Source organism: Ochotona princeps, chromosome 7 (genome assembly GCF_030435755.1).
Source record: "Ochotona princeps isolate mOchPri1 chromosome 7, mOchPri1.hap1, whole genome shotgun sequence".
Classification (NCBI taxonomy): Eukaryota; Metazoa; Chordata; class Mammalia; order Lagomorpha; family Ochotonidae; genus Ochotona; species Ochotona princeps.
In genome coordinates this window covers 83,063,971-83,086,660 of record NC_080838.1, presented here as the reverse complement: position 1 = coordinate 83,086,660, position 22,690 = coordinate 83,063,971, and the positions used below count along the sequence as shown (strand labels likewise).

Here is a 22,690-nt window from a genome sequence, read left to right as displayed (position 1 = left end):
CCCTCTGGGGAGGGGTCCTGGACCCAGTGTGGGCCAAGCACTGGGCAAGTCCAGCAGTGTCTGCCTCCCTTCACATCCACCCTGCAAGTCTGCAGAAAAGACTTGTTCAAGGCCACTGGTGAGGGGGAGTGAGAGAGGGGTGGGAGGCTGCAGGAGAGGCCGTTGGAAGCCCCCAGGCCCAGGTTCGGCCTCACGCCTCTGGCTGACTTGATAATTACTGCAGCTGCACACCTCATTACTGTGGCTCAGCTGAGCACCCATCCAGGACCCTGGCTGCCAGCCAGGATGATGTCCCAGCCTGGGTCCTGGCCACCAGCCCCGGACAATGCCCTAACCTAACCCCGGACGATGCCCCAGCCTGGACCCTGGCCCGAGGCCTGGTTGATACCCCAGCCCAGCCCTGGCCTGGGCCTCTGGGCCCTTTGCGGGAGTGCCCCACACTCTAACCGACACTGGCCTCCCTGCCCTGGCTATTCCACAAGCTGCTTCCTCCACCTCCCTCTGCTCCCCTGCCCGCTCCGGACACATCTGCTATGACCACCAGCCACCCGCTGCCCACAGCCTGGCATGGCCCACGGCGATGTGTGTGCAGACAGCCCTGCTCTGAGCAGCCATGTGGCCTGCTTGTCTGGCTTTCTGGTTTCCTTCCAGCCCCCAAACAAAACCAGCCTCTGCCTCAGCCGTGGGCAGATTCACAAGCAGCCCTGTGTGCTGGGGGACAGTCCTCATCTCTGGGGGCTAGGACACTGCCAGAAGCCCGGGGGTGGAGCCTTCCCACCGGCCACTGGGAATAGGCCCTAGCCCTAGCAGGCTCTACAGATTGGACAGGCATTGCCTGGGGAGTGGCCCACAAAGACTGAGACATCTGGAAGTGGGCAACCCTGCAAAGCTAGCCCCGCCTGCACCCCTTTAAGGTCCGACTGGAGTTGTTTCCAGAAAGTTCTTTCTCCTTGTCCTCAGTAGTGTCCTAAATTTGCGAGGTGCTCAGGATGCCAGCCCCTATGCGTCTTTATCGTATGGCACCGTGCCTCTGCCATCTGACTGAAATCCCTGCCAAGCAGCGCCAGGCAGCAGGCAGCCTCGGCAGTGCTGGGACATTGCTGCTGAGATTCGGGTCTCTGGAATGCAGGGCGAGTGAATGGCAGTGGTCTCTAGGGGAGCTCAAAGGAATGCCTGTGACTTGCACCCCACTGTGAGGAACCCCCCAGGTGGCATTGGGCATCGCAGGAAGTAGGCTCCATGAGGCATACTCCTCTCAGCTGTTTGCATGGAGGGGCCTGTGAGGGTCGGGGCAGAAGATGTGCCAGTCGAGTCAGTAAAAACCCACCTTTCTAGGGTACCACCTGTGAGCTCCACGGCCAGCTTTCCACGAGGTAGGCGCCCTGACACCTGCAGCTTGCATGGATGTGGCTCCAATGCTTGGCCGCATCCCCAGTGCTCCGGGCAGTGGTGGCAAACCTGTGCAACTCCCACCCCCACTCCTTCACAGCAAAGAAGAGTGCCTGGCCTACCCTCCAGCAGCCCCCTTGCTTGGCAAACAGCCTGGGGTTCTGGAGCAGGGCTGGGGCGCCCTGCCTCAGGCTCTATGGCATGCCAACCATTGGAAGTGTTTGACATGGAACCAGCAGTGCTCTGTCCTGTGCCTCCTTCCTTCTGATTCAAACCTGGGCTTTCTTTCCTGTTTTTCCCAACCTCTCCCCGACCCCCCGACTTGCCAGCCTGCCTCAGCTCCACCCAGCAGCCACAGAGATGGCAATGGATGCTCGCAGGCCAGGCCTGTAATGCTGTTCCCACCCCACGGCCTCGGGCCTTGGGCGCCTCCGGGACCTGGCGACCGCTGCCCGAGAATGCCCGGTTCACGTCTCCTCATTACTGTCCACGAGGAGTCTGCCTCTCCCTCAAGACGACTAGACTGCAAAGCCACAGGGAAGGCCACACAATAACACATAATTAGATGTTTCCTTCAGAAACGCACACCTGAACGACACACAGGGCAGAGCGTAAGGCACGCTCTCTGCCAGCCTTCCTGAAGGGGCATTTGCCAAGCCCTGGCTTTTCTTGCTCTTTTTGAAAAAGACTGATTTATTTGAAAGAGCTACAGAGAGAGGGATAGAAAGAGAGAGAATCTTCCATCCTCTGTTTCACTCCCCAGTGGCTGCTAAGGTCTCTTCCAGCCCAAGCACTTGGTCATGCTCTGCAGCCTTTCCTAGGACACCAGCAGGGAGCTGGATCAGAAGCGGAGCGGCCAGGACTTGAAGTGGTGCTCAGATGGGATGCTTAACCTGCTGTGCCACGGTACCAGCCCCAGCTTTCACATTCCCAGGTGTGGGGTGATCAGTCAGGTTTGTGTAGACACCAGGCCATTACACATGGCTCACTCCAGGAGTGTCACTGGGCCAGAGGCACATCTGGCTCACTCACCAGGTGGCTCAGCAGGGCACCTGTGGCACTGCCAGCACCCCCTCTAAATTGCGAATGAGTGAATGAGTGGATGAATGAATGCAGACTCAAGTCACATGACAAGTCACATATTTTTAAATTTTAGAAAGCAATGTGTGCTTCGGTTAAACTTCCTTAGGGCCACTGCCACTTCTTCATTAAGATCTGAGCCTTTTAGGGCATGGTACAACGGTTCAGCTGGCAAACCCTCACCTTGCAGCGCCAGGATCCCATATGAGTGCTGGTTTGTGTCCTGGCTGCTGCACTTCCCATCCAGCTCCCTGCTTGTGGCCTGGAAAGCCGCAGAGGACGGCCCAGAGCCTGGGAGCCTGTATCCTCGTGGGAGACCCGGAAGAGCTCCTGGCTCCAGATCGCTGCAGCTCCCTCTGGCCATTGCAGCCCCTCGGGGAGTGAATCAGAGAATGGAAGATCTTTCTGCCTCTCCTCTCCATAAATCTGATCTTCCTCTCCAAAGAAAAGAAATAAATCTTTAAAAAGTCAGGCTTTTAGAGGGGCAGAGCGGGGGCAGCTTCAGAGGTCTGGACTCTGCACTGCCCTACAGCACTGCCGAGGCTGCTGGTGCAAGCCTGCTCCCTCCCAGGCGCTTCCGAGCCCAGACTCCCGGTTTTTTGTTTGTTTTGTGAAATGATAAAGTTTTCCAGAGAATTAGAAGCAGAGACTTGTGGGTCCTTTGCCTTGCACTTTATTTCCTCTGCCCATGACCACACAAGTAAAGCCATTTTTTAGCCCTTCCACCCCTGCCCAACGTCGCGCAGAGGTGCCAGAAGATCTTGCCAACTGAACACCCATGCACAGTCAGTCCAGCTCAGCTTTCTCTTTGGAACCACTCTATGGTCTCACTTGGTGGGAGGAGGATTTAGACATGGGCAAAAAGAAAGTGGGTGCGATGCTTCGATGGACAGGCCCAATCACCAAGGCCCCAGGGCGTGGTTCCAGCCTAGACTCCAGGAACCCCAACTCCTGCTGGAGCTCCTGGCGTTGGGACTCTAGGCGAGGCCAGTCTCCAGCCCAGCTCTCAGCGCCTGGAGGCTTTGCCCAGGGCCGGGCAGGCTGGGACAGTGCAGCCCGCACTCAGCCCCCAAGACCTGGGGGCTCAGGCCCTGCCTGTGCTGTCCACCCTGTGGCATTATGGGCTGGCTGCAGGGGAGGCTGACTGGGCTCACAGTCAGTTTACAGCAGGTCTGACCTCTCCCGGAGCGACTGCTGCTACAGACAGCGGTGGGCAACAGACTCTAACTGACGTCAGGACCTCGGAGGTGGAGCGGGCAAGATTCACAGACAGAGGATAATGGAGTGATGGTGAATGCGGCTGAAGGAAAGCCTGGCATCTTTGGAAAAAGGAGTACTTTTTTGCTGTTGTTATTTATAATATAATTTGAATCATCTGAGCGAAGTCCCTCGCTGCGTAGCTTCCAGCAAACTTGGCCAAGCCCAGTTAGCAGCGGCGACGGTGGTGGTGGTGCCTGCGGCTTGGGCTGCCCCGTCTCCCTTGCAGAGGTCAGATGCCAAGGTCTGGGTGCAGCCGGTCGGTTGCAAACAACAACTCAGGAATGCTCAGAGGCTTCAGGAGCCGTGTGGACAACACGATCACCTGCCAGCAGGGGACAGACAGACTGGGCTCATGAGGGAAGCGGATCCCGGTTGTCAGATGGCAAGCAACCGAGCAAGAGCAGCCCTGGAGGGGGGCACGGCTAGGGCACAGCCAGCAGAAGGCTGAGGGCAGCAGCTTCAGTGAGGCTGCCCCCAGTACCCTGGGAGATGGAGGGATATGTCTGTGAAGCTCGGCCTTTGGGGCACTGAGACTGTGGCTACTGGACTTCACCCAGACTGCTCTGGGGATGGCTGAGACTGGAGCCTGGGGCCCTGGAGAGGCCACACTGGCCACTGGGCTGCAGAGCCATGCTCGATGGTGTTGTGACAAAGGATCTGACCCCGGCCATGGCACCTGCTCCTCTGAGGGGCTGAGGGGGCTGCTGCTGCCCGCGCCATTTGGCTCTGAGTGCCACGAGCGACCAGGTATGCTGGCACGTGCAGGTGTCTGGGTTCTCTGGTAGGGTAGGGCTCCGGGTGGGTGTGTGGCTGGGGTCCCACTACCTGCCGGGTGTACACTGTGGGCTCCAGTCAGTGCTTCATCACCCAAGGGGTTTCCTGCCTTCCAGGCCCTGGTGTGTTGGGGGGTGCCCCTGGAGGCTTCCTGCCCACAGGCCTTTGGGGGTAGCATGGCTCTTCAAACCCCATGCAGGGTCCCAGGCTGGGGCCCCGCTGCCCACGGCCGGACAGGAGTTGCGTACCTGGTGTCCGGGCTTCAGGGACGCCACCAGGTCTTTGACCATTTTGGCCTCGGAGACTGTGACGCCTCCCACCACGAAGAGGATCAGGAGGGGGTGGTCGTTGGGGTGCGGCCGGCTCACCTGAAAAACAAAACGTGGCCGGGGTCAGAAAGCAGGGGCTCCTGGGGTACCTCGCACCTGACACGGCTGAGATCACCCCCCAGGGATCCTCACTGGGGGGTGTTCTCAGCCCACGGTGCTTGCTGTTGACGGGCGTGCCACGCTTGCACGTGCTGGCTCTGCGCACACAAGCACCAGCGGGTGCATCCATCACCAGAAGCGACCATTCCTGTGTGACCAGCAGCAGACCCGGAGGCAGAAGCCTGGCTCCGCCGGAAAGCTGTCCTGGTGCCAAGGCCAGCGCTCTCCTGCTGTATAACGCTCTGCACTACCCGGCTCTGTTTTCACCTGGCCTGGAGCCTGCCCCAGCTGTGACACTGCACTGGTCGCACTGAGGATGCGCTATGCAGCACCTGGTGTTTAATACTGCAAGCCCTGGAAGGTCCCCGTGGCCAAGGCACACCTGCTGTCATCAGCGGCTTGACTGTGCTGATGCCAGGCGTCCCTCTGAGGGTACGTGAGGCTGGCAGGCCGCTGGCTCCTACTCCAGCTGCAACCGGGTCCCCACCACAGGTAGGCCATAAGTTACAAGCGCTGGCCTTACAGATGTAAGTCCCAGACACAGCTGCACCTCAGCCACAGGCACGCTGGTGTGGAAGGCCGTGCTTCCAACCCACGCGCTCACACAGTCACAGGTAACTTCCTGGGCAGCTCTGAAGGGCCAGGGCCACTTGAGGCACCGGGGCGGACACAGCGGCGAGCTGAGCAGGCACGGCTTTCACCCAGCAGGTGCCGGGGCTGAGCGGATGGCAAGAAGCTCAGTTCTTTTTTTCTCCATCTCTGCTTCCCCATCCAGGGCTCCTGACCCTGGGCACCCCAGATCCAGTGACCAACCCCAGATAACGTCCTCATGTTACTGCCCCACTGTATCTCTGTCCACTCCATGCACCCCTCACTCTGTGCAGTGGAGAGGCCCTTGGGAGTTGGTCCCTGCAGGTCCTCCTGGCTGGGCCTCTGTAGAGTCACCCTGGTTCTATTCAGACCTGAGCACATGGACCAAATGGCACTTTCTGTGTGGTGAGCAGGAGAGCCAGCCAGTGCCAAGGCTCCGAGGGGTCCTGGGGGAGCAGCTCAGCTTGGGACACCATGAGGGCCCTGGCAACTTGGAGCAGGCATGGATCCCAACAGCTGTCAGGGAACACATGTTCCTTCATCTCAGCCCCACCCTTGTCAACCTCTCTGAGCTCAGCCTCCAGCAGGGGTGAGGCTGGAGGGAGGCATTTCTTTAGAGTGCTGCCTCTGCAAGATTGAATGGTAGGAGCCAGGGCAACAGGTGGCGGCCCAGGAACTTCTTCCGGGGCAAAGGCCACTTGAGTTCAAAATCTGACTTCCTGGAGTGGGGTAAGGAAACAAGGCATGGGTCTCCCCCTCTCTTTTCCAAGAAATTCCAGAAAGTTCAGGGGGAAAGGAATGATGTAGAATGAAAATCCAAGTATACTGGGTGTTAAAGCTCCCAGCACTGACCTGCGGTCACGGTGCTTCAGTAACACGCCACTAACACACGTCCTCCACGCTCACTCAGTACAGCCTTTTGTCCATGTAGAATTCAAAACGTTTCTGCGCCTGATGAGCTTTGTGCCATGAACTTCTGAATACCACTGGTGCTGTGACATGGCCCAGGAAGCAGTAGCCCTGGGCTGCTTGGCCCTGGGGTTCCTCAAACATCACTGCTCACAGAACCCTGAGCTGGGGCCAGTTTTTCCCAGGGAGCGCTCATCGGTGGGCCCCAAGGAGATCCCTCTGAGGCAACAGGTGCCAGCCCATGCCCTTGGTCACACCCCCTGGCACAAGGCAATGCAGCAGCCCTATTTGGGACAGGTTGCTCAGGCCATGAGGCCACCCTGTGGCCTATCTTGGTCTCTCTCCAGGGGTTAGTCCAAGGTAGTGGATGAGGATGAGTGTGTCCAAGGGACAAATCTGAAACCACGTCCAGCCTGCTCCACTTCCTATCCAGCTCTCTGTTAATGCACCTGGGAAAGCAGTAGCACACAGCTCAGCCGCTTGGGCGCCTGCACCCTGGCAGGATACCCAGATGACGCTCCTGGCCTCTGGTTTTGGCCTGGTCCAACCTGGCCTATTGTGGCTATGTGGTAAGTGAGCCAGCAGATGGAAGATCTCTTCCTCTCCTCCATGACTCTGCCTTCAAATAAATTAATCTTTTCTTTTTTCTCTTACTTTTTTCTCTTTTCTTTTCTTTCTTTTTTTCTTTTTTTTTTTAAAGGAAGATAGCTGCTACCAAGAGCTGCTAGGGACAGGGAATTGTTGGGCAGATCTTGGCTTAGATACATTCAATCAGGAGCCCCTGGTCACGCTCAGAAATCTGAACTATACTCACTTTAAAAAAAAAAGGCAGGAAGGTCGAGGCAGAGGTTGGCATTGCCACAGACAGCAGCAGCCAGGTCCTACAGGAAGGAGAGCCGTGTGGCCGCGCCAGCGTTTCACTGCTCAGGCAGGAGTCTGCCTGTCTGGCGTGTGTCCTCGGGCATCCGGGCTAGACGAGTTTTTCCTGGAATACCCATTTGCTGAACTTGGAAAGGTCAGGTCTCTTGTAGACATTCATTCACAATTTCAAAGACGCCTTGAAGCCACTGAGACGTTCTGTGACTTCCCAGCGTTCTGGCAGCTGAGACCCTGGCACTGCTGGGTAGGGTCAGGCTGTAGCCATGTTTATATCTATTTGACCCAGCATAGCTTGCAGCCAGGTAGAGACATGCCACGCTGTGTCCTTGCAGGGCTGTGGGATGATCCTGACCCACCCCAGAGGTTACTAGTCAGAGTGATCCAGCACTGGTCCCTGAAGCGTGTGTGAGGGCCCATTTTCCCATGGATTCGGGGACAATGTCAGCCCCACACAGTGAGTTCTAGAGCCAGGAGCAAAGGGCCTGGGAGCGGCACACAAGCGGCTCATGTCAGGAGTGAACACGGGGTGCACAGACAGCAGTTCTTAACTGTGCTGCCCTGGCCTGCCTTGTGCCCAGCACCTGCCACCTGCTGCCTGTCCCTGACCAGGGATGCCCCCCCAGGGGCAGGGTGGAAGCTGGATGAGACTGCTTGTAATCCAAGTGAAACACAGATGGCTCTCAATTTTCAAAGGCTCAAGGCACCCAGCGTTGCCCTGGGGATGCCCCCTCCACCCTCACTGTACCTTCATGAACATGCTGAACCCCGTTTTCAGGAGGTCGGTGAGGCCCGATGACACGTGCTCAATGTCCGTGTGTTCCTGCTTCTCGGGATGGAAGATCTCCTCCACCACCTGCTTCAGCAGCGGCCGGTAGGATGCCTGGGAGGACACAATGGGCCACCACGTGAGTCGGGGAGGGAGCTGAGGCATGCTCACACTGCAGCAGCTGGGGTTGTGTGTGTGTTTGTGTGAAGTGGAACTCTGATGAACTTCCACCCTGCTTCCTCCCCCGGCCCAACCCCTGCGCCAAGCTCCTGACCTTCTTTCAGAAGCGAATACACCTTCCCAGTGCTATAATCACAGCATGGCTACTTGTTTGATCTGTAGTTACTAATTTAAAGATTGATGCATTTATTTGAAAGGCAGAGAGAGAGAGAGACAGAGAGTGTGTGTGTACTGGTATACTCCCCAAGTGGCCACAGCAGCTGGGCCGGGCTACACCAAAGCCTGCAGCCTGGACCTCCATGCTGCTGTCCACATGGGTGGGAGGGACCCGAGCACCTGGGACTTGCAAGGTGCATTAGCAGGGAGCTGGATCAGAACCAGGACAGCTGGGACTCAAACTGGAATGCTGGCATTGCAAGTGGCGGTTCAGCTGGCTAGGCCACATTTTCTGCAAGCAACTAAGTGTCATCTACCTGCTTTCGATGTGAACACGGTGTCTGATAACACCCTTAGCCTCACGCTCCCTCCTGCTAGGAACTTGTGGTATGTTGGCAACATGCGAGTGAAGGCAGCTCCTCCTTCTCCCGAGCTCAGCTTCCAAGTGCTCCGGGACCACAGGTGCTCTGAGGATGACAGAAGCTGACGGAGTGTCGGGCCTCCGCGGCAGGGTGAGACCCTCTCCGTGCATGCTGGAGTTATTTTTACAGGCAGCTGCCTCGGGGCTGTGTTCCTGCTGAGCTCACTTCGCTCTACTCCTTCCTTAGTGGCTGTGGCTAAGTTCTTCCCGCCTGCTTCGCTGGCCTGTTGCTCTTCCCGCTCCCACCATGCACATCTGCTGCCAGCCCCAGAGTGGGCAGTAACAGCAGCGGTGGCAGCCCTCCCCTCCTACATTCACATCCTCTTCCGAATGCCCACCCCTCTGCATCAGCCAGAGCCGGGACTCCACTGTCCCCGGCCTTCGTTTCACCTTGCTTTTCTGGCATTTTTCCTTTATTTTTTCCTTTATTCCTAGTTTTTCACTTTAGGTACTTCAGAAATAAAGCTGGTAAGGACCAGTGTTGTGGCACAGCCTGTGATGCCAGCATCCCACATGGGAGCTAGCTTCCGGCCACTTCACTTCCGATCCTGCTACCAGCCTGGGAAAAGCAGCAGGAGTGAGCCCGAGTGCTTGGGTTCCTGTCACCTCCACGGGAGACCCAGATGAAGGCCCCTGGCTTCCCCCTGGCCCAGCCCTGGCCCAGCCCTGGCCGTTGTGGACGCAGATGGCACTCATCAGCAGATTCTGAGCACGGTGGAGGTGCCCGTGATGAGCCATGGCTCTGTGCTGGCCGGGAGGTGCCCGTGATGAGCCACGGCTCTGTGCTGGCCAGGAGGTGCCCGTCGCCAGCAAAAATCTGCACCTTCCCTCCCAGCAGCCAGGCGAGGGTGTGACACTCAGTCCCAGGTGACAAGACGGACAGGCAAGGGCAACAAAGGACTCCTGGGAGCCTTGTTTTCCCCAAAGACTTTATTTTATTTTATTTTTATTTGAAAGGGGAGTTATAGAGCTGGAGGGGCAAAGGAACAGAGATCTTCTGTCCACTGGTTTACTCCCTAGATGGCTGTAACAGCCAGGTTGGGCTAAGCTGAAGCCAGGAGCCAGGAGCTTCTTCCAGGTCTCCCACATGGGGACAGGGGCCCAAGGACTTGAGCCGTCCTCTGCTGCTTTCCCAGGTGCATTAGCAGGGAGCTGGGTGGAAAGTGGAGTAGCCAGGACTGGAACGGGTGCCCACATGGGAGCCAGAATGGCAGCAGGTGATGGTATACCAGAGTGCCAGCCCCAGAAACCTCTTTGCCCTGCTCAGCAATGCCAAATCTTGTTCTGATCCATGACTTCTTACATCTCGGCTACTTGAAACAGTAAAATTCTGATATGAGCACACCAACTACATGTTCCTCCCAGGGATACACAGCTGCTCGTCTCATTAGAAAACAGTGGTTCTATTAGCTCACCGTCAGCTGAACCTGCAGTGGCAGGACCTCACACGAGCACTGGTTTGAGTCCCAGCTGCTCCATTTCTGACCCAACTCCCTCCTGATACGCCTGGGAAAGCAGCAGAAAGTGATCCAAGTTCTTGAGTCCCTGCACCCACATCTGAGACTCAGAAGAGGCTCCTGACTTTGGGCTTTGGCCTGCTCCAGCCTTGGTTTCTGTGACTATTGGGAAGTGAACCAGTGGATACAAGATCTCTCTCTTTCCTTCTCTGTCTGTAATTCTGCCTTTCTAATAATTAAACCTTCACCAAAAACAAAAATCCCACAGAAATTACAGTAGCAGATATATCACACAATGCAGAAGACGAGATGTTTGTGGTAATTAACCACCTGGCACATCCCTATAATACACACTGCTTATCTTTGGGGGCAGCATTCGCTGGAATCTTTCCCTTGACAATGATTTGGAAATAACACTCGCTGGAGGCACGAGATGACTCTGACTCCAAGCCCTCCTTCCTGCCTCGAGCTGTGGAGCCAAGTGGGCGCTGGCCAACTGGCGGCACGGCAGGAGGACTGGATGGGGGCCGTGTGAGCAGGGACCTGCTTCTCCCGCTGCCCCTGCTGGAGTGCCTAACAGTAGCTCCTCCTCCCAGGATCCCAGAAACTACCTCCTTGCTTAAGCCATTTGGCACATTTTCCCTTTTTCTAATTCTACTTGTGAATGAGAGCACAAGCCATGAAATAAGGATCTCCACTACAAAGTCGCTGGGCCGGGGTTGTGGGCCGGCGCTTCAGGCCAACATGTGGGCCCTGCGTCCTGTACTGGCATTCACGCCCCTCCCTGCTCAGGCACAGCCTGGACGGCAGGAGAGCCTGGCTTGTGCGTGTAGGTCCCTGTCACCCTTGGGGACTGGAGGGGCCACAGATGCAGTTCCCAGCTCCAGGCTCTGGTGTGGCCCAGCCTTAGCCACTGAGAGCATCTAGGGAGTGAACCAGGAGATGGGGGATCTGTCTCTGTTTGCCTTCCAACTAAATTTTTTAAATTAGGTAAAAACCGCAAAAGCAACTGAGGGATTTTCCTGGTTAAAGACAGCAACAGGGAACTCCCTCTAAATTCCTTATTGAAAAAATGACTGACAAAAATAACTGAATCATTTCATAGATTAACAGAGTGTTGGCGTTGGTGTAAAGACTTTCCCAGGTATAAAACAGTGCTGGGCCAACTCTTCTGGATTTTCTAGTCAGGGCTGAATGAGGAGAACCGCCGGCCGCCTCCTCCTGGAAGCTGCTTGGGGTGGCCTGTGCTGTGTACCAGGGGACGGAAACAGGTGTCCAAACTCCAGGCCTCTCCTTCTTTTCCTCCAGTATTCGACAGGGCCAGGTGGTGGGTGGTCACACGGTTCCCAGTTCTTCAGTTTTTCTGACCAAAGTCCCCACCAGTTGGCTTTCAGGCAGGTGTGGGGCAGGACACAGAGGACTCAGACTACCCGATTGGTACTCGGGTTCTGGCTGCCCTGCTAGGAGACCTCCTAGTTCCTGGCTACACGCTGGCCCAGCCCTGGACATGGAGGGATTTGTGGAGAGAATCAGCAGGTGGGAGAGCTCTGCTTTCTAAAGAAAACAAGGAAACTGCCAAGTTCCTTCTGGCCTTGCCTTGCCAGTCATTTATGCTATGCTCATGATCAATGTGGCACAGGCTGGCAATACAGGCTGTGGCCCTATGCTGTCGCCCAGTGACCCCAGCTCCCTGCCCCAAGCGGCTCCCCCAGGGCCCATGGCATCAGCGCCCTGCACTGGAGAGCTTGGGCCTAGCCCTGGAGTAACTGGGCAGCTCACAGGCCTGGCCTGGGTGTCTCTGGCTTCAGGAGCTGACTGGCCAGAACTTGTCACAAACCCACAACTGAGCTGCGAGGGGACCTAAGACTGCAGGAGGGGTGCTCCGGGAGGAAGAGGAAGCGGAGTCTGGCCACCCGCCCCAGCGCCCCAGAGCCCCAGCACAATCCTAGCTGTGGACACACCACTAAGCTTGGACTGAATCATTAATGGGGGATTTCCTTAATGAGCAGCGTGCAGCTAGCTGTGGGTGCACGAAGCTTGCCCCCGGCCCCTCTGCAGCAGAATCTGACCTCTGGTTAACTTCCCAGCTCTGTTTCCCTGGAAACCTGATAGGGAAAGAATGTCACTCTCTGGGGCCATGAGGCTGAGCCAGAGCACAGAGAAGGGCATTAGGGCTGGGAGGACCATAAATACTGGATGGAAGCCAGAGCCTTGGCGGCCCAGTGCAGTGAGCACAGAGAAGGGCATTAGGGCTGGGAGGACCATAAATACTGGATGGAAGCCAGAACCTTGGCGGCCCAGTGCAGTGAGCCGAGAGCAGTCGGCGCAGGGCAGGGCCCAGGGAGGAATGCCAGAAGTGGTGAGGCGCAGCAGGAAGAGGGACCCGAGCTATGGATGCCGGCACCTGCCCAGCTTCCCTGCAGCCATGAGCTGTGACCAGCACCAGGCCAGCAGCTCCTGCATAGCTGAGGGGGCAGCCTCCCCAGGCTTCCAGGATGGCAACAGTACCCCCTGTGCAGAGTTGTATCGAGTTGTGGCTGATACATGTCAGGCACAAAAGCCCCAGGCCTGGGGGGCACCTGGCTCTTAGGGGTCTAGGAAAGCGCGTTACAACTACACATCCCAAGGGGAAAAGGGAGTGCCCAGGTTCCCACAGGCTCCGCTGTGTCAGCTGGTGGATGTGTCTGCACCAGGGCAGTGGTGTCACACACTCCTGACAGCTGTCCCTAGAGGAAGGGGCTTGGTGAGGCCAATGAGCCTGCATGCCAGGGAAGGTGGGCCCCAGGAGGGCATTGTGCCAGTGCTCCCTAGGGCGCCTGTGCTCTGAATGTCACGGCCAGGACCGGCCCTACCCTGCCCAGGGCTTGCTGATTTCTGGCCATACCAGGACCAACTTTGCTGTCCTTGCATGTTTTGAAAGGATGGGTTTGGAGATGACAAAAGGGTTTGTTTTTCTGGCTGTCTTCAGCACAGCCAGCAGGAACAATTATTTTTACAACATGGACTGTGCTCCTAGCATGTCATAGGAAGGCAAAGCCCCTGGTTCCTAAGGAATTGGCTGGTGTTCAGAGGGTCCAGCCACGTGTGTCCCTGGCCCCAGCCTGTGCTGGCTCTTACAAAGGTGGCCAGCATGGCTGGGGCTGGGGGGCAGCACAGGGCTCCAAATAGCTGGCAGCCAGGGTTTGCCGACGGAGACGGCGCCACAGTCGGCTTGGAAAGCCACATCTCCCTGGGCGCAGGAGGAGTCAGGCCTCCCCGGGCACTGCTGGCTGCTAGTACTCTTGTTCATGTGCCAGAGGCGTGGCAGGCAGCGCAAATCTGTGTGACGTTTCCTGGAGACCTGTGCCAGAGCCAGGCAGGCGCGAGCTGCGTGGTGTACTGTTGGATGCCTCACCCAGACGCGGCAGCTGTCTGCAGCCTCCCCACCCACACCGAGGCCCAGCGGGGCCTGTTGCTCTGGGACCCAGGGCGAAGGGCAAGAGGACCTGGGGATGGACACAGCTGGGGTCTCAGAGGACAGAGAGGACCAGCAGGCAGTGGGTGCTCAGCATCCGTCAGGAGGAGGCCCATGGCCGAGCAAAGGGAGAGAGTGGCACAACAGGCCAGACAAGATGCCTGGGCTGCCCTCTGTGGCCACGGCTGTTGCAGCCAGCAGCGCTGGGCACATGCAGCTGGTGAGCAGCCTGAGGGCACACATGGCTACCAGGGTTCACATTCTCTGGCCCTGAAGAATGGGCCCCTCTAGCTGACCTCTCATTCACCAAGAAGGAAGAAGGCAGGAGGCATGGTCCTGGGTAACAGTTGCAGTGGGATCCACCCTCCCCACCTGCCCCCGACTCACACACAAAGCAAGACTCCACAGAGCCCATGGCCAGGCACAAGGGCTGCCTGCAGCCCTCGTGGCCCAAGGAGCAGGGTTTTGCTGGAGGTAGGTGGGCTCATCTGTGGAGGTGCAGCCCCCAGCTCTGCCTTCCAGTAGCAGCACTGATGGGCGCGCAACTCCAAGAGCAACGTCTGCTGTCTGCACTAGACCCTGATGGCCCTCTCCTGAAAACAGTGATGGCTGATCAGGAAACTCCGGTGGGGGTGACCAGGGGAGGAGTGGCAGAGGACACAGCTCTGAAGCAGGAGCCCCAGCCCAGGTGTGCAGCACAGGCCAGCCCGGCGGCAGGAGCCCGGGCAGCCTGGCTTTGGGTGTTCCCAAGTGGGATTCTGCAGAGTCACAGCTTGAAGCTGGAAGGACGTACAGGTGTCTGCTGGCACAGCAGGGCTGAGGAGCAGAGGTTGAGGGAAAAATTTGCCCATCAGGCTCCACCTCCTCGGCAGCCCCAGCTGGGCCCTGCATCCAGCCTGGGCACCCACACATCACTCCTCACCACAGCCTTGCTGCTCCCATTTGGGTGCTGGTTCGAGTCCCGGCTGCTCCACTTCCGATCCAGCTCCCTGCTGATACCCCTGGGCAGGGCGGTGAAGGACAGAGTCCCGGATGTGCCTGCCAACCCACATGCACATGGAGGGAATAAAGGAGACGTATGGTGAAATGTGTCCTTCCTAGGTCAGCCATGGTTTGAAGGTGGGGACACCTGGGCCTGGCCCCACCCACGAATGTGGTTCCTTTGCCCTGCCACGGCATGCCTGGCCCTCCCCACAGGGATCACAGTGGGAAGACTGTCCTTCCCAAGGCCCACGCCCAGCTGTGGCATTCCACACTCCTTTGTATCCAGTGGATGCTGCAGCCTCACTATCCATGCCACCCCGAGTGTCCCCACAGTCTTTCTCTGCAACCCCCACTCCTCCAGCACACCCCCTTGCTCGCTGTCACCTGGAGTCTCCTCAGCCCTCTGGGGGCCTTCGCACGCCCCTGACCTCAGCAGCAGCGGGGCCACAGAGGCCTCTTCCTTGCTGTTGTGCTACGGGGTGCATTTATTGTTCGCATCGATCAGCGTCTACTTGGGCTACCTCGATCAATCTACCATGTGGGGCCTCAGTTAAGGCCAGCCCCTGGCCTGGGGACCTGGAGTAAAATGAGCACAGGCTGTGGCCCAAGGCTGTGGAACAGGTGCATGGCCCTCCTGGACTGCTCCCCCTGTGGCAGCCTGGCGCTCCCATCCGCTCCAAGGCCTTCAGACCCAGCAGAGCCCCAGAGGAAACCTGGTCCGTAACTGGAGGCAGACCAGAATTCCAGGGGCAGCCGTGGTCTGCGTTCTGAGCACATGGCAGATTGGGGAACTCCCTCCAACCCCCCACTTTGAAAGGGCAGGCACTTGCCTGATGGGCGTGACTTCCAGGGACATGGACAGACTTGAATTGCTTCATGAGACGCCTTGCCCCGGCCACGTCCCGCAGTGTGGCAAAGAGCTCGTCCACGGCCGCCTTGGACTTGTGTGGCGTCAGGTGAACTGGGGAGTCGCAGCCTGAAACAGAGCAGGGAATGTAGGCACAGGTGAGGCAGCCCTCCCCTCTCGGCTCAGTCACCCTGGGGTGCCACCCTTGGACCCAGGCATGCCCCCAGCACCCACGTGCCTGCCTGTCAGCCCGTGTCTTCCCGGCCTTCTCTGGCTACAGTAGCACATGCAGCTGCACAGGAAGCTTGGTGGACACGTGGGGGACTCAACACTTGCCAGAACAATCTCGCTGGGGGACAGCTCCAAGGTGTCCTCCCCTGCAGGCCTGAGGCCGGCTGTCACGCGCTGTGCCCCTGGCTTCCCTTCCTCCCTGTCTCACTTCTTTGCCCCTGAACGTCCCACCCTGATGTTTACCTTGTGCCCACACTCGTTCCCCAACGGGTAGCCTGTCCTTGGCTGCAGCCTGGAGGCTGCTCACTTAAGCTGAGCTCCAACTTACACCTGCACAGGTTTGTGGTCACTACAGCCAACCTGACAGCCACTTCACTGGTGCCAAAAGAAACCCTGAACCTGACGGCAGCCACTGGGCCTCCTGCATCCCCAAGGCGGGTATGCACTGGACACTTCCCGTAATGGGAATCCTGGGACATGAGGGCTCTGAGATGTTAGGGCTCCTCTGGGATGTGGCATGCCCCTCTTCTTACTGTTCCCCACATGCCACAGTGTCTCCCCATCAGCATGGTGGTGTTGGGACAGCTTTCGCTGCTTGGGTATTGGGAATAATTCCGCTAGCTCTCTCTCGGACTCCCTCTCTCTCTGTAGGCCTGTTTTTATTTCTCTTGGGTAGATCCCTGGGGTAGGCCTGCCAGGCCACAGGCACCTCTGCCTGGAACCTTGCAGGAGTCCTAGGCTATTGTGTAGCAGGCTGTGCTGCTACGCCTTGCCCCAGGCAGTCAGGGGTACAAGCCGGACCAGAGCCACCCAGCTTCTTACTGCCTGTTCTTGGTCATAGCTGTGCAGGCGGGTGTGGATGTGAGGGGAGTGGAGGGAGGAGCCAGACAGGCTTACGCTGCAATGGAAGGTGTTATAGCCATGACAGGTGTTTGGTGAACACAGGAGCGCATCACCACGATCCACATGAGGGCGGCTTTAAGAAGCTCATGGAAAATTGAATTAAAACAAGGTGGCTCTTCTTCCTTTCTTGCAAAATTAAAATCCATGCAATTTTTAAACAATCTGCACTTTCTACAACCTTTACTTAAAGATTTATTTTCACTGGAAAGGAAGATTTACACAGAGAAAGAGAAAAAAACTGAAAGATCTTCCATGCACTGGTTCACTCCCCAAGTGGCCGCAATGGCCAGAGCTGAGCCAGTCTGAAGCCAGGAACCAGGAGCTTCTTCCTGGTCTCCATATGGGTGCAACGTTCCAGGGCTTTGGCTTGTCCTCAACTGTTTTCCCAGGCCATAGGCAGGGAGCTGGAAGGGAAGTGGAGCAGCTGGGACATGAACCAATGTCCATACAGGATCCTGGCGCTCATGAGGCGAGGAGTTAGCCATTGAGCCATCGTGCCGGGATCTTCCATGACCTTAAAATCCCCAATATGCATGGATTTAAAAAACATTCTGGACTAAAATAAACCTTTCTTTTAATTCCATTTCCTGCAGACAATTTGGTGCATCCTTTACTAATACCATATGATCTTGTGTATGTATCAGTTGTCATTGGAAAAACACTCCAAAACAGCAAACCAGTTCCTCCAGATCTGCGGCCTTTTACAAATTTAACTTTTTTAACCAAACATTTGAGATTGACAGGCAGAGGTAGAGAGAGCACCAGCCTCAGTCTTCTGGCTCACTCCCTGAGTGCCCACAGAGGCTGTGCCCAGTGCCAGCCAGCAGCCAGGATCTATCCTCTGGCTCACTCATTCCCTGAGTACCCACACAGGCTGTGCCCCGTGGCAGCCGGTAGCCAGGATCTATCCTCTGGCTCACTCATTCCCTGAGTACCCACAGAGGCTGTGCCCCGTGGCAGCCGGTAGCCAGGATCTATCCTCTGGCTCACTCATTCCCTGAGTACCCACACAGGCTGTGCCCGGTTGTGAGTACCCACAGAGGCTGTGCCCCGTGGCAGCCGGTAGCCAGGATCTATCCTCTGGCTCACTCATTCCGAGTACCCACACAGGCTGTGCCCGTGGCAGCCGGCAGCCAGGATCTTGGTTGGAGTCTTCCCTGTGACGGCGGGGGATGGGGGAGCGGGCAAGAACCCAATCGCCCTCCTCATCACTGCTGCCCCCAGGGATGGCCTTAGCAGGAAGCTGGGACCGGGACCTGGAGCCGGATGTGGGGGCTGGCACTCTGGTGAGGGATGTAGGCATCTGAACTTGCTCTTCCGCTCCGGGTGGAGTGACGCCTGGTCATGAATCTTTGCTGCATGACCTTCTAGGACAGAGTGAGCTCTCCCCGTCACTGCCCTGCTGCAAGTGGGAAAGTGCCCACGTGGCCACTTTGATGCAGGTGTGTGTGCTACACCTGCTTCTCCCCCAGGAGGGCAGCACGCCAGCCTTCCCAGCCACGTTCCCATCCTGTCTACCTGTGGCATCAGTATGACAAGCTCTGTGCTGTCCCCAGGTCCCTGGCACAGTGAGTCAGCGCTCATTCTCAGAGGGTCATGGGCAGCCCCCTCGAGCCTCGCTGGACCTACAAGGTTGCCTTGTGCCAGGGCGTGGGTCTGTGAGGTGGCAGAGGCAGCCATGAGACGTGACGTGGATTTGATTGTCAGAAGAGCAGGCACGAGGCAGAGAAGCCATTATGTCAGGTGTGTGGTGGGGAGCGTCCAATGCGCGACACAGATTTCCGGGTGGGGACTGTGAACTGGGTACCTCGTACCCCGCCCCATCAAGGCACAGTGTTTGGGGCCAATGGGCAGGGCCAACAGGCTGGAGGGACAGTGTTAGTTATTTAAAAAGTTGGGAGAGTTCTAGTTCATACGATATTACGATATTATTACGCGCAGCTAATTCCCACAACCTGGTTCTTTACCGTGAGCTGAAACACACCATTACGCGCAGCTAATTCCCACAACCTGGTTCTTTACCGTGAGCTGAAACACACCAGACGTAACGAGGTATCTTAGGAGGTTTATTCCAACGGAGCAGGAACAGCAAGAAAGAGGGGGAGAGAGGAGGGGGGGGTAAGAGAGGGATAAGAGCGGGAAAGAGCAGGGTAAGAGCCGGGATAAGAGTGGGGTAAGAGAGGGAGGGATAAGAGCCGGGAAAGAGAGAGAGCCGCACCTGGGGGAGCCTTTTTGTCGGCCAGGTATAGGGGGTGGGGATTGGGAGGGATTGAGGGCAGGCCCCCAGGGGATTGGCGCCTGCAGGTGAATGTCTAGGGATGATTGGCAAGTGGGCGGAGTTGGGGAGGGGGCTGGAAGACTGGGAGGTGGGATTCAGGTGGAAAGCCAGGCTACATCTGATTGGTGGATAGCTAGGCCGGCGCGAACTTCATGAGCTGTGAGGAAGAAGGAATGGTGCCGGGTCCAGGGAAGGCTATTGGAATAACTCCTTACAGACAGAAGCCCAGATGCTGTGTCCATGCCTTCCAGGAGCCCTGCAGCCTGCCACCTGCCACGCTGCAGCCCTGGGAAGGCTGTGGGAAGAGGGGTCACTCCCAGAGGAATGAGGCCAAGAGGGTGGCTCCATAGCCCCGCCCCTCTCCAATCCCAATCCAGGCCAGTCTGGCTGCTCATTCTAAAAATAGTACCCCGGGCCTACTGCACAGGGAGGTTTAAAAAACACCCCTCCCCCCCTTTTTTTCTTTAATTCAAGAGGCAGAGAAACAGAGAACAAGCTTCAAGCGGCTGGCTCAAGAAGACATGGTGTTCAGAAATAAAGGTTAAATCTGATTCCAGAAATGTCCATTGGGGAAGCAAGTAGGGGGTGTGGGGCTCCCTCCCTGGGCGTGCCATGCCATCACTACCCTGCGTCCGTCACAGAGCTGCTGTCGGCTTCTAGAAAAGGACAGAAGCCAGAGACTGAGTGTCCGCTCATCTGCCAGGCTTCCTGGGCACTGTCTGTCCTGTCCTGCCTCCGCTCCCTGCCATTTCTAGCGCTCCAGCCTGGCAGGCGGGCAGGAGACTTTGCAAGTGGTGGACTCCCCCATGTCGTTTTGGAGAAGGCTAGGTGCTTAGTCATAGGGGATCATTTTCTGGTATTTTCGAAAACAAAGGAAAGAAAAACAGGGAAGCTTATTGGCTGAAACTTCCTTTTATGTCTTTTGTCTTTCCAAAGAATGGAGGAGAGAATGGAGTTGGTTTTCTGCCCCCAGGGGCAGACACATCAAAAGGCCCCGCCCCCTGCTGTCTGCCACAACCCTAGCTCCCTGGCACCTGTCCCTGCCCCACCAGCCCAGCTGTGCCTGAAACCTAAGCTCCCAGTTGACCTGGCCCCTGAAACTTCCCTGAGGTATCTGCTGAGGGTTCCCGGCCATAGTCCGGGGACTGAGGCCAGCGGCCAGGAGGGGAAGGCACAGACGCTGTCCTCCTCCCACCGCCCCTAAGCCCTGAGGGTGGGTCCAAACACAGAGGGGCAACTGCCTCCCTGGGGGCAGGAGCTGCGCTGGCTGCAGGCCAGGTGGGCCACCTCAACTGGCCCAACCAGGACCCTGACTGAAGCTCCTGGAAGTGTCTCTCCCACTCCCTGCAGCCTTAGCTACAGATAGCCAACACACAGGACCCTGTGTGATCCCCACGGAGGGTGAGCTGCAGGGGGACTGGGGGCCAGAGGCAGAGCCAGGAGCTGTACCGATGCCGTGGCCTGACAGCTGGACCAGTGTCCAGCAGCTAAGCCAGGCCCTGGCTTCATACTTCCCTGCTGGCTGAGCAGCTGCAGAGTTACTTTAAGGATAAAAACCCCACCAGCTGGGGTGCCACTGATTCTCCATGCCGTCTGCGCGCCCAGTTTTCACCTCCTGCCAATAGGAAAGATGGAGCCGACAGTTCAGGGCCAGTGTGTGCGCAGCCACAGATGCCCCCATCCCCGAACAGCCACAAGGGCTGCATTGTGTGCTCACAAGCAGGAGACGGTTCCCGGACCCTCCACAGCTTTGGCGCCTCTGGTGGGGGCCGGGCACCCAGGAGGGGGTTGCTCATAAAGGGAACATATGGCCAGGTTCAGAACACGCCATTGTTGGGAAGGAAGCTGTTGGCTTGGCTTTGGGGTTCTGTGTCTGCAGGCGCTGCGGCCGTCTGGTGTAGCAGGCTATAACAAAGGCTGGATGCTGCAGTTCCTGGGGCTCCTGTAAAGCCTCGCGGGGCCAAGGCTGTGTCAGCAGCTTCACGATGGGGCCTGTGAGCCTGTATCAGCAGAGCTGGGGAATGCTCAGGGATGCGGGGTCCAAGGATGCTCATGGCTGGTTACTACGGTGAGAACCGAGGATGAGGTTGCCTGCAACAGACCTGCCATGCCTGCGGCTGACCTGTGACCCGGTGGGTAAAGGCACTGGTGCAGGATGCCCCATATAGTGTACACATGAAAGGGAACATCAGGTGTTTGAGGAATTCTTCTAGGCCCGAACATCGTGACATGCACACGGTGCTTTTCCCTAACACCCATTTCCATGTGTGCTTGAAGTCCTGTCTCTGCTCATGTCCTTGAACGGGGCATGACCAACAGCTGGCAGCTAGAGCCCTCTGCAGAGATGTCAACAGCCCACTGCGACCTGCTGGTCTCCCAGGACAAGTGAGCACCCAAAGGCTGGCAGAGGTGACGAGTGGCTCAGCGTTCACTTATCTTCCAAGTGCAGTGGATTTAGGCAGCCACGCGTGGCTGGTGGGCCACTGGGGTGCTTTAATCACTGCTGAGCCCGATTCCCTGATGAGCGCTCGTGCCTGGGGCATGGCAGGTGCACAGTGAACAGTTATTGCATTAAACAGTTACCTGTTGGGCCTGGCGGCATGCCATGATTGGAAAATCTGATTAAATCCAATCTTTTAGGGCTTGGCACGATAGCCTAGTGGCTGAAGTCCTCACCTTACACGTACCAGGATCCCATATGGGCGCCGGTTCTGATCCTAGCAGCTCCACTTCCCATCCAGCTCTCTGCTTGTGGCCTGGGAAAGCAGCCGAGGATGGCCCAATGCTTGGGATCCTGCACCCGTGTGGGAGACCTGGAGGAAGTTCCTGGCTCCTGGCTCCGGATTGGCACAGCACCAGCCGTTGCGCTCACTTGGGGAGTGAATCATCGGACGGAAGATCTTCCCCTCTGTCTCTCCTCCTCTCTATATATCTGACTTTGTAATAAAAATAAATAAATCTTAAAAAAAAGTCACCTGTCAGGGGCTGCTGTGTCTAGAATTATGGGAGCCCTTTCTATCTGAAGTATTCAGCTCCATGCCCAATTTAGAAACAAGCCTAAGGGTTCAATCTGCCCCTCGCCCCTTCCAGAAAGCCTGTGTCCGAGCATGCACGCTGTCCCTGGTTCCCCACACCTGCTCAGCTTCCCTCTAGTCGTGCTGGGTGCTCCTGCTTCACCTCTCCTGTGCCTCTGGAAGAAGCTTCAGGAATTGTTGCTGCTCTGCCTCCTTCTCGGCTCACAGACGTGGGTTCTACTGGGCCCGCTCTCCCCGGCAGTACACCCACTGTGCACCCATAGCCCCCGTGGCCCAGGGACCGCCCTCCCCGGCAGTGTGCCCACTGGGCACCTGCAGTCCCCATGGCCTGGGGCCCGCCCTCCCCAGCAGTGCACCCATTTGGCACCCGTAGTCCCCGTGGCCTGTGTGTTCTGGAAATAGTTGAGTTGATCTTTTCAGACATCCAGATTTCAAGTCACCTTGCCTAGTGACTGGCTGTGAGGGGATCTTCCTTCCTCTCAATAGGTATTTACTGGGCAGTACTGATTCCTGTTCACATCTGTCGGGTGTCTGACACGCAGCATTCACTCAGTAGCTCATTCACTCAGTAGTAACAGAGAGGCCCAGGGTCAAGGGTCTCCGAACACAGAACGGATAGCAGTGGGATCGGGAAAGGGTGGGGCTGGCCACTCGGCCATGCAAGTCCA

General features: G+C 57.3%; 1 protein-coding gene across 1 annotated transcript in view; it reads right to left on the bottom strand.

The window, feature by feature from the left end:
* Window positions 1–3,594: 3,594 nt before the first annotated feature.
* Window positions 3,595–22,690, bottom strand: part of SCFD2 (sec1 family domain containing 2) — a 270,254-nt gene continuing 251,158 nt past the window's right edge. Inside the window, exons 6-9 of the mRNA XM_058667314.1 lie at window positions 15,559–15,704; window positions 8,056–8,190; window positions 4,752–4,871; window positions 3,595–4,051 (exon numbers count right to left, since the gene is read on the bottom strand). Coding sequence (XP_058523297.1) covers window positions 3,959–4,051; window positions 4,752–4,871; window positions 8,056–8,190; window positions 15,559–15,704 — 494 coding nt within the window. The 3' untranslated portion in view covers window positions 3,595–3,958. The remainder of the gene's footprint in view (window positions 4,052–4,751; window positions 4,872–8,055; window positions 8,191–15,558; window positions 15,705–22,690) is intronic.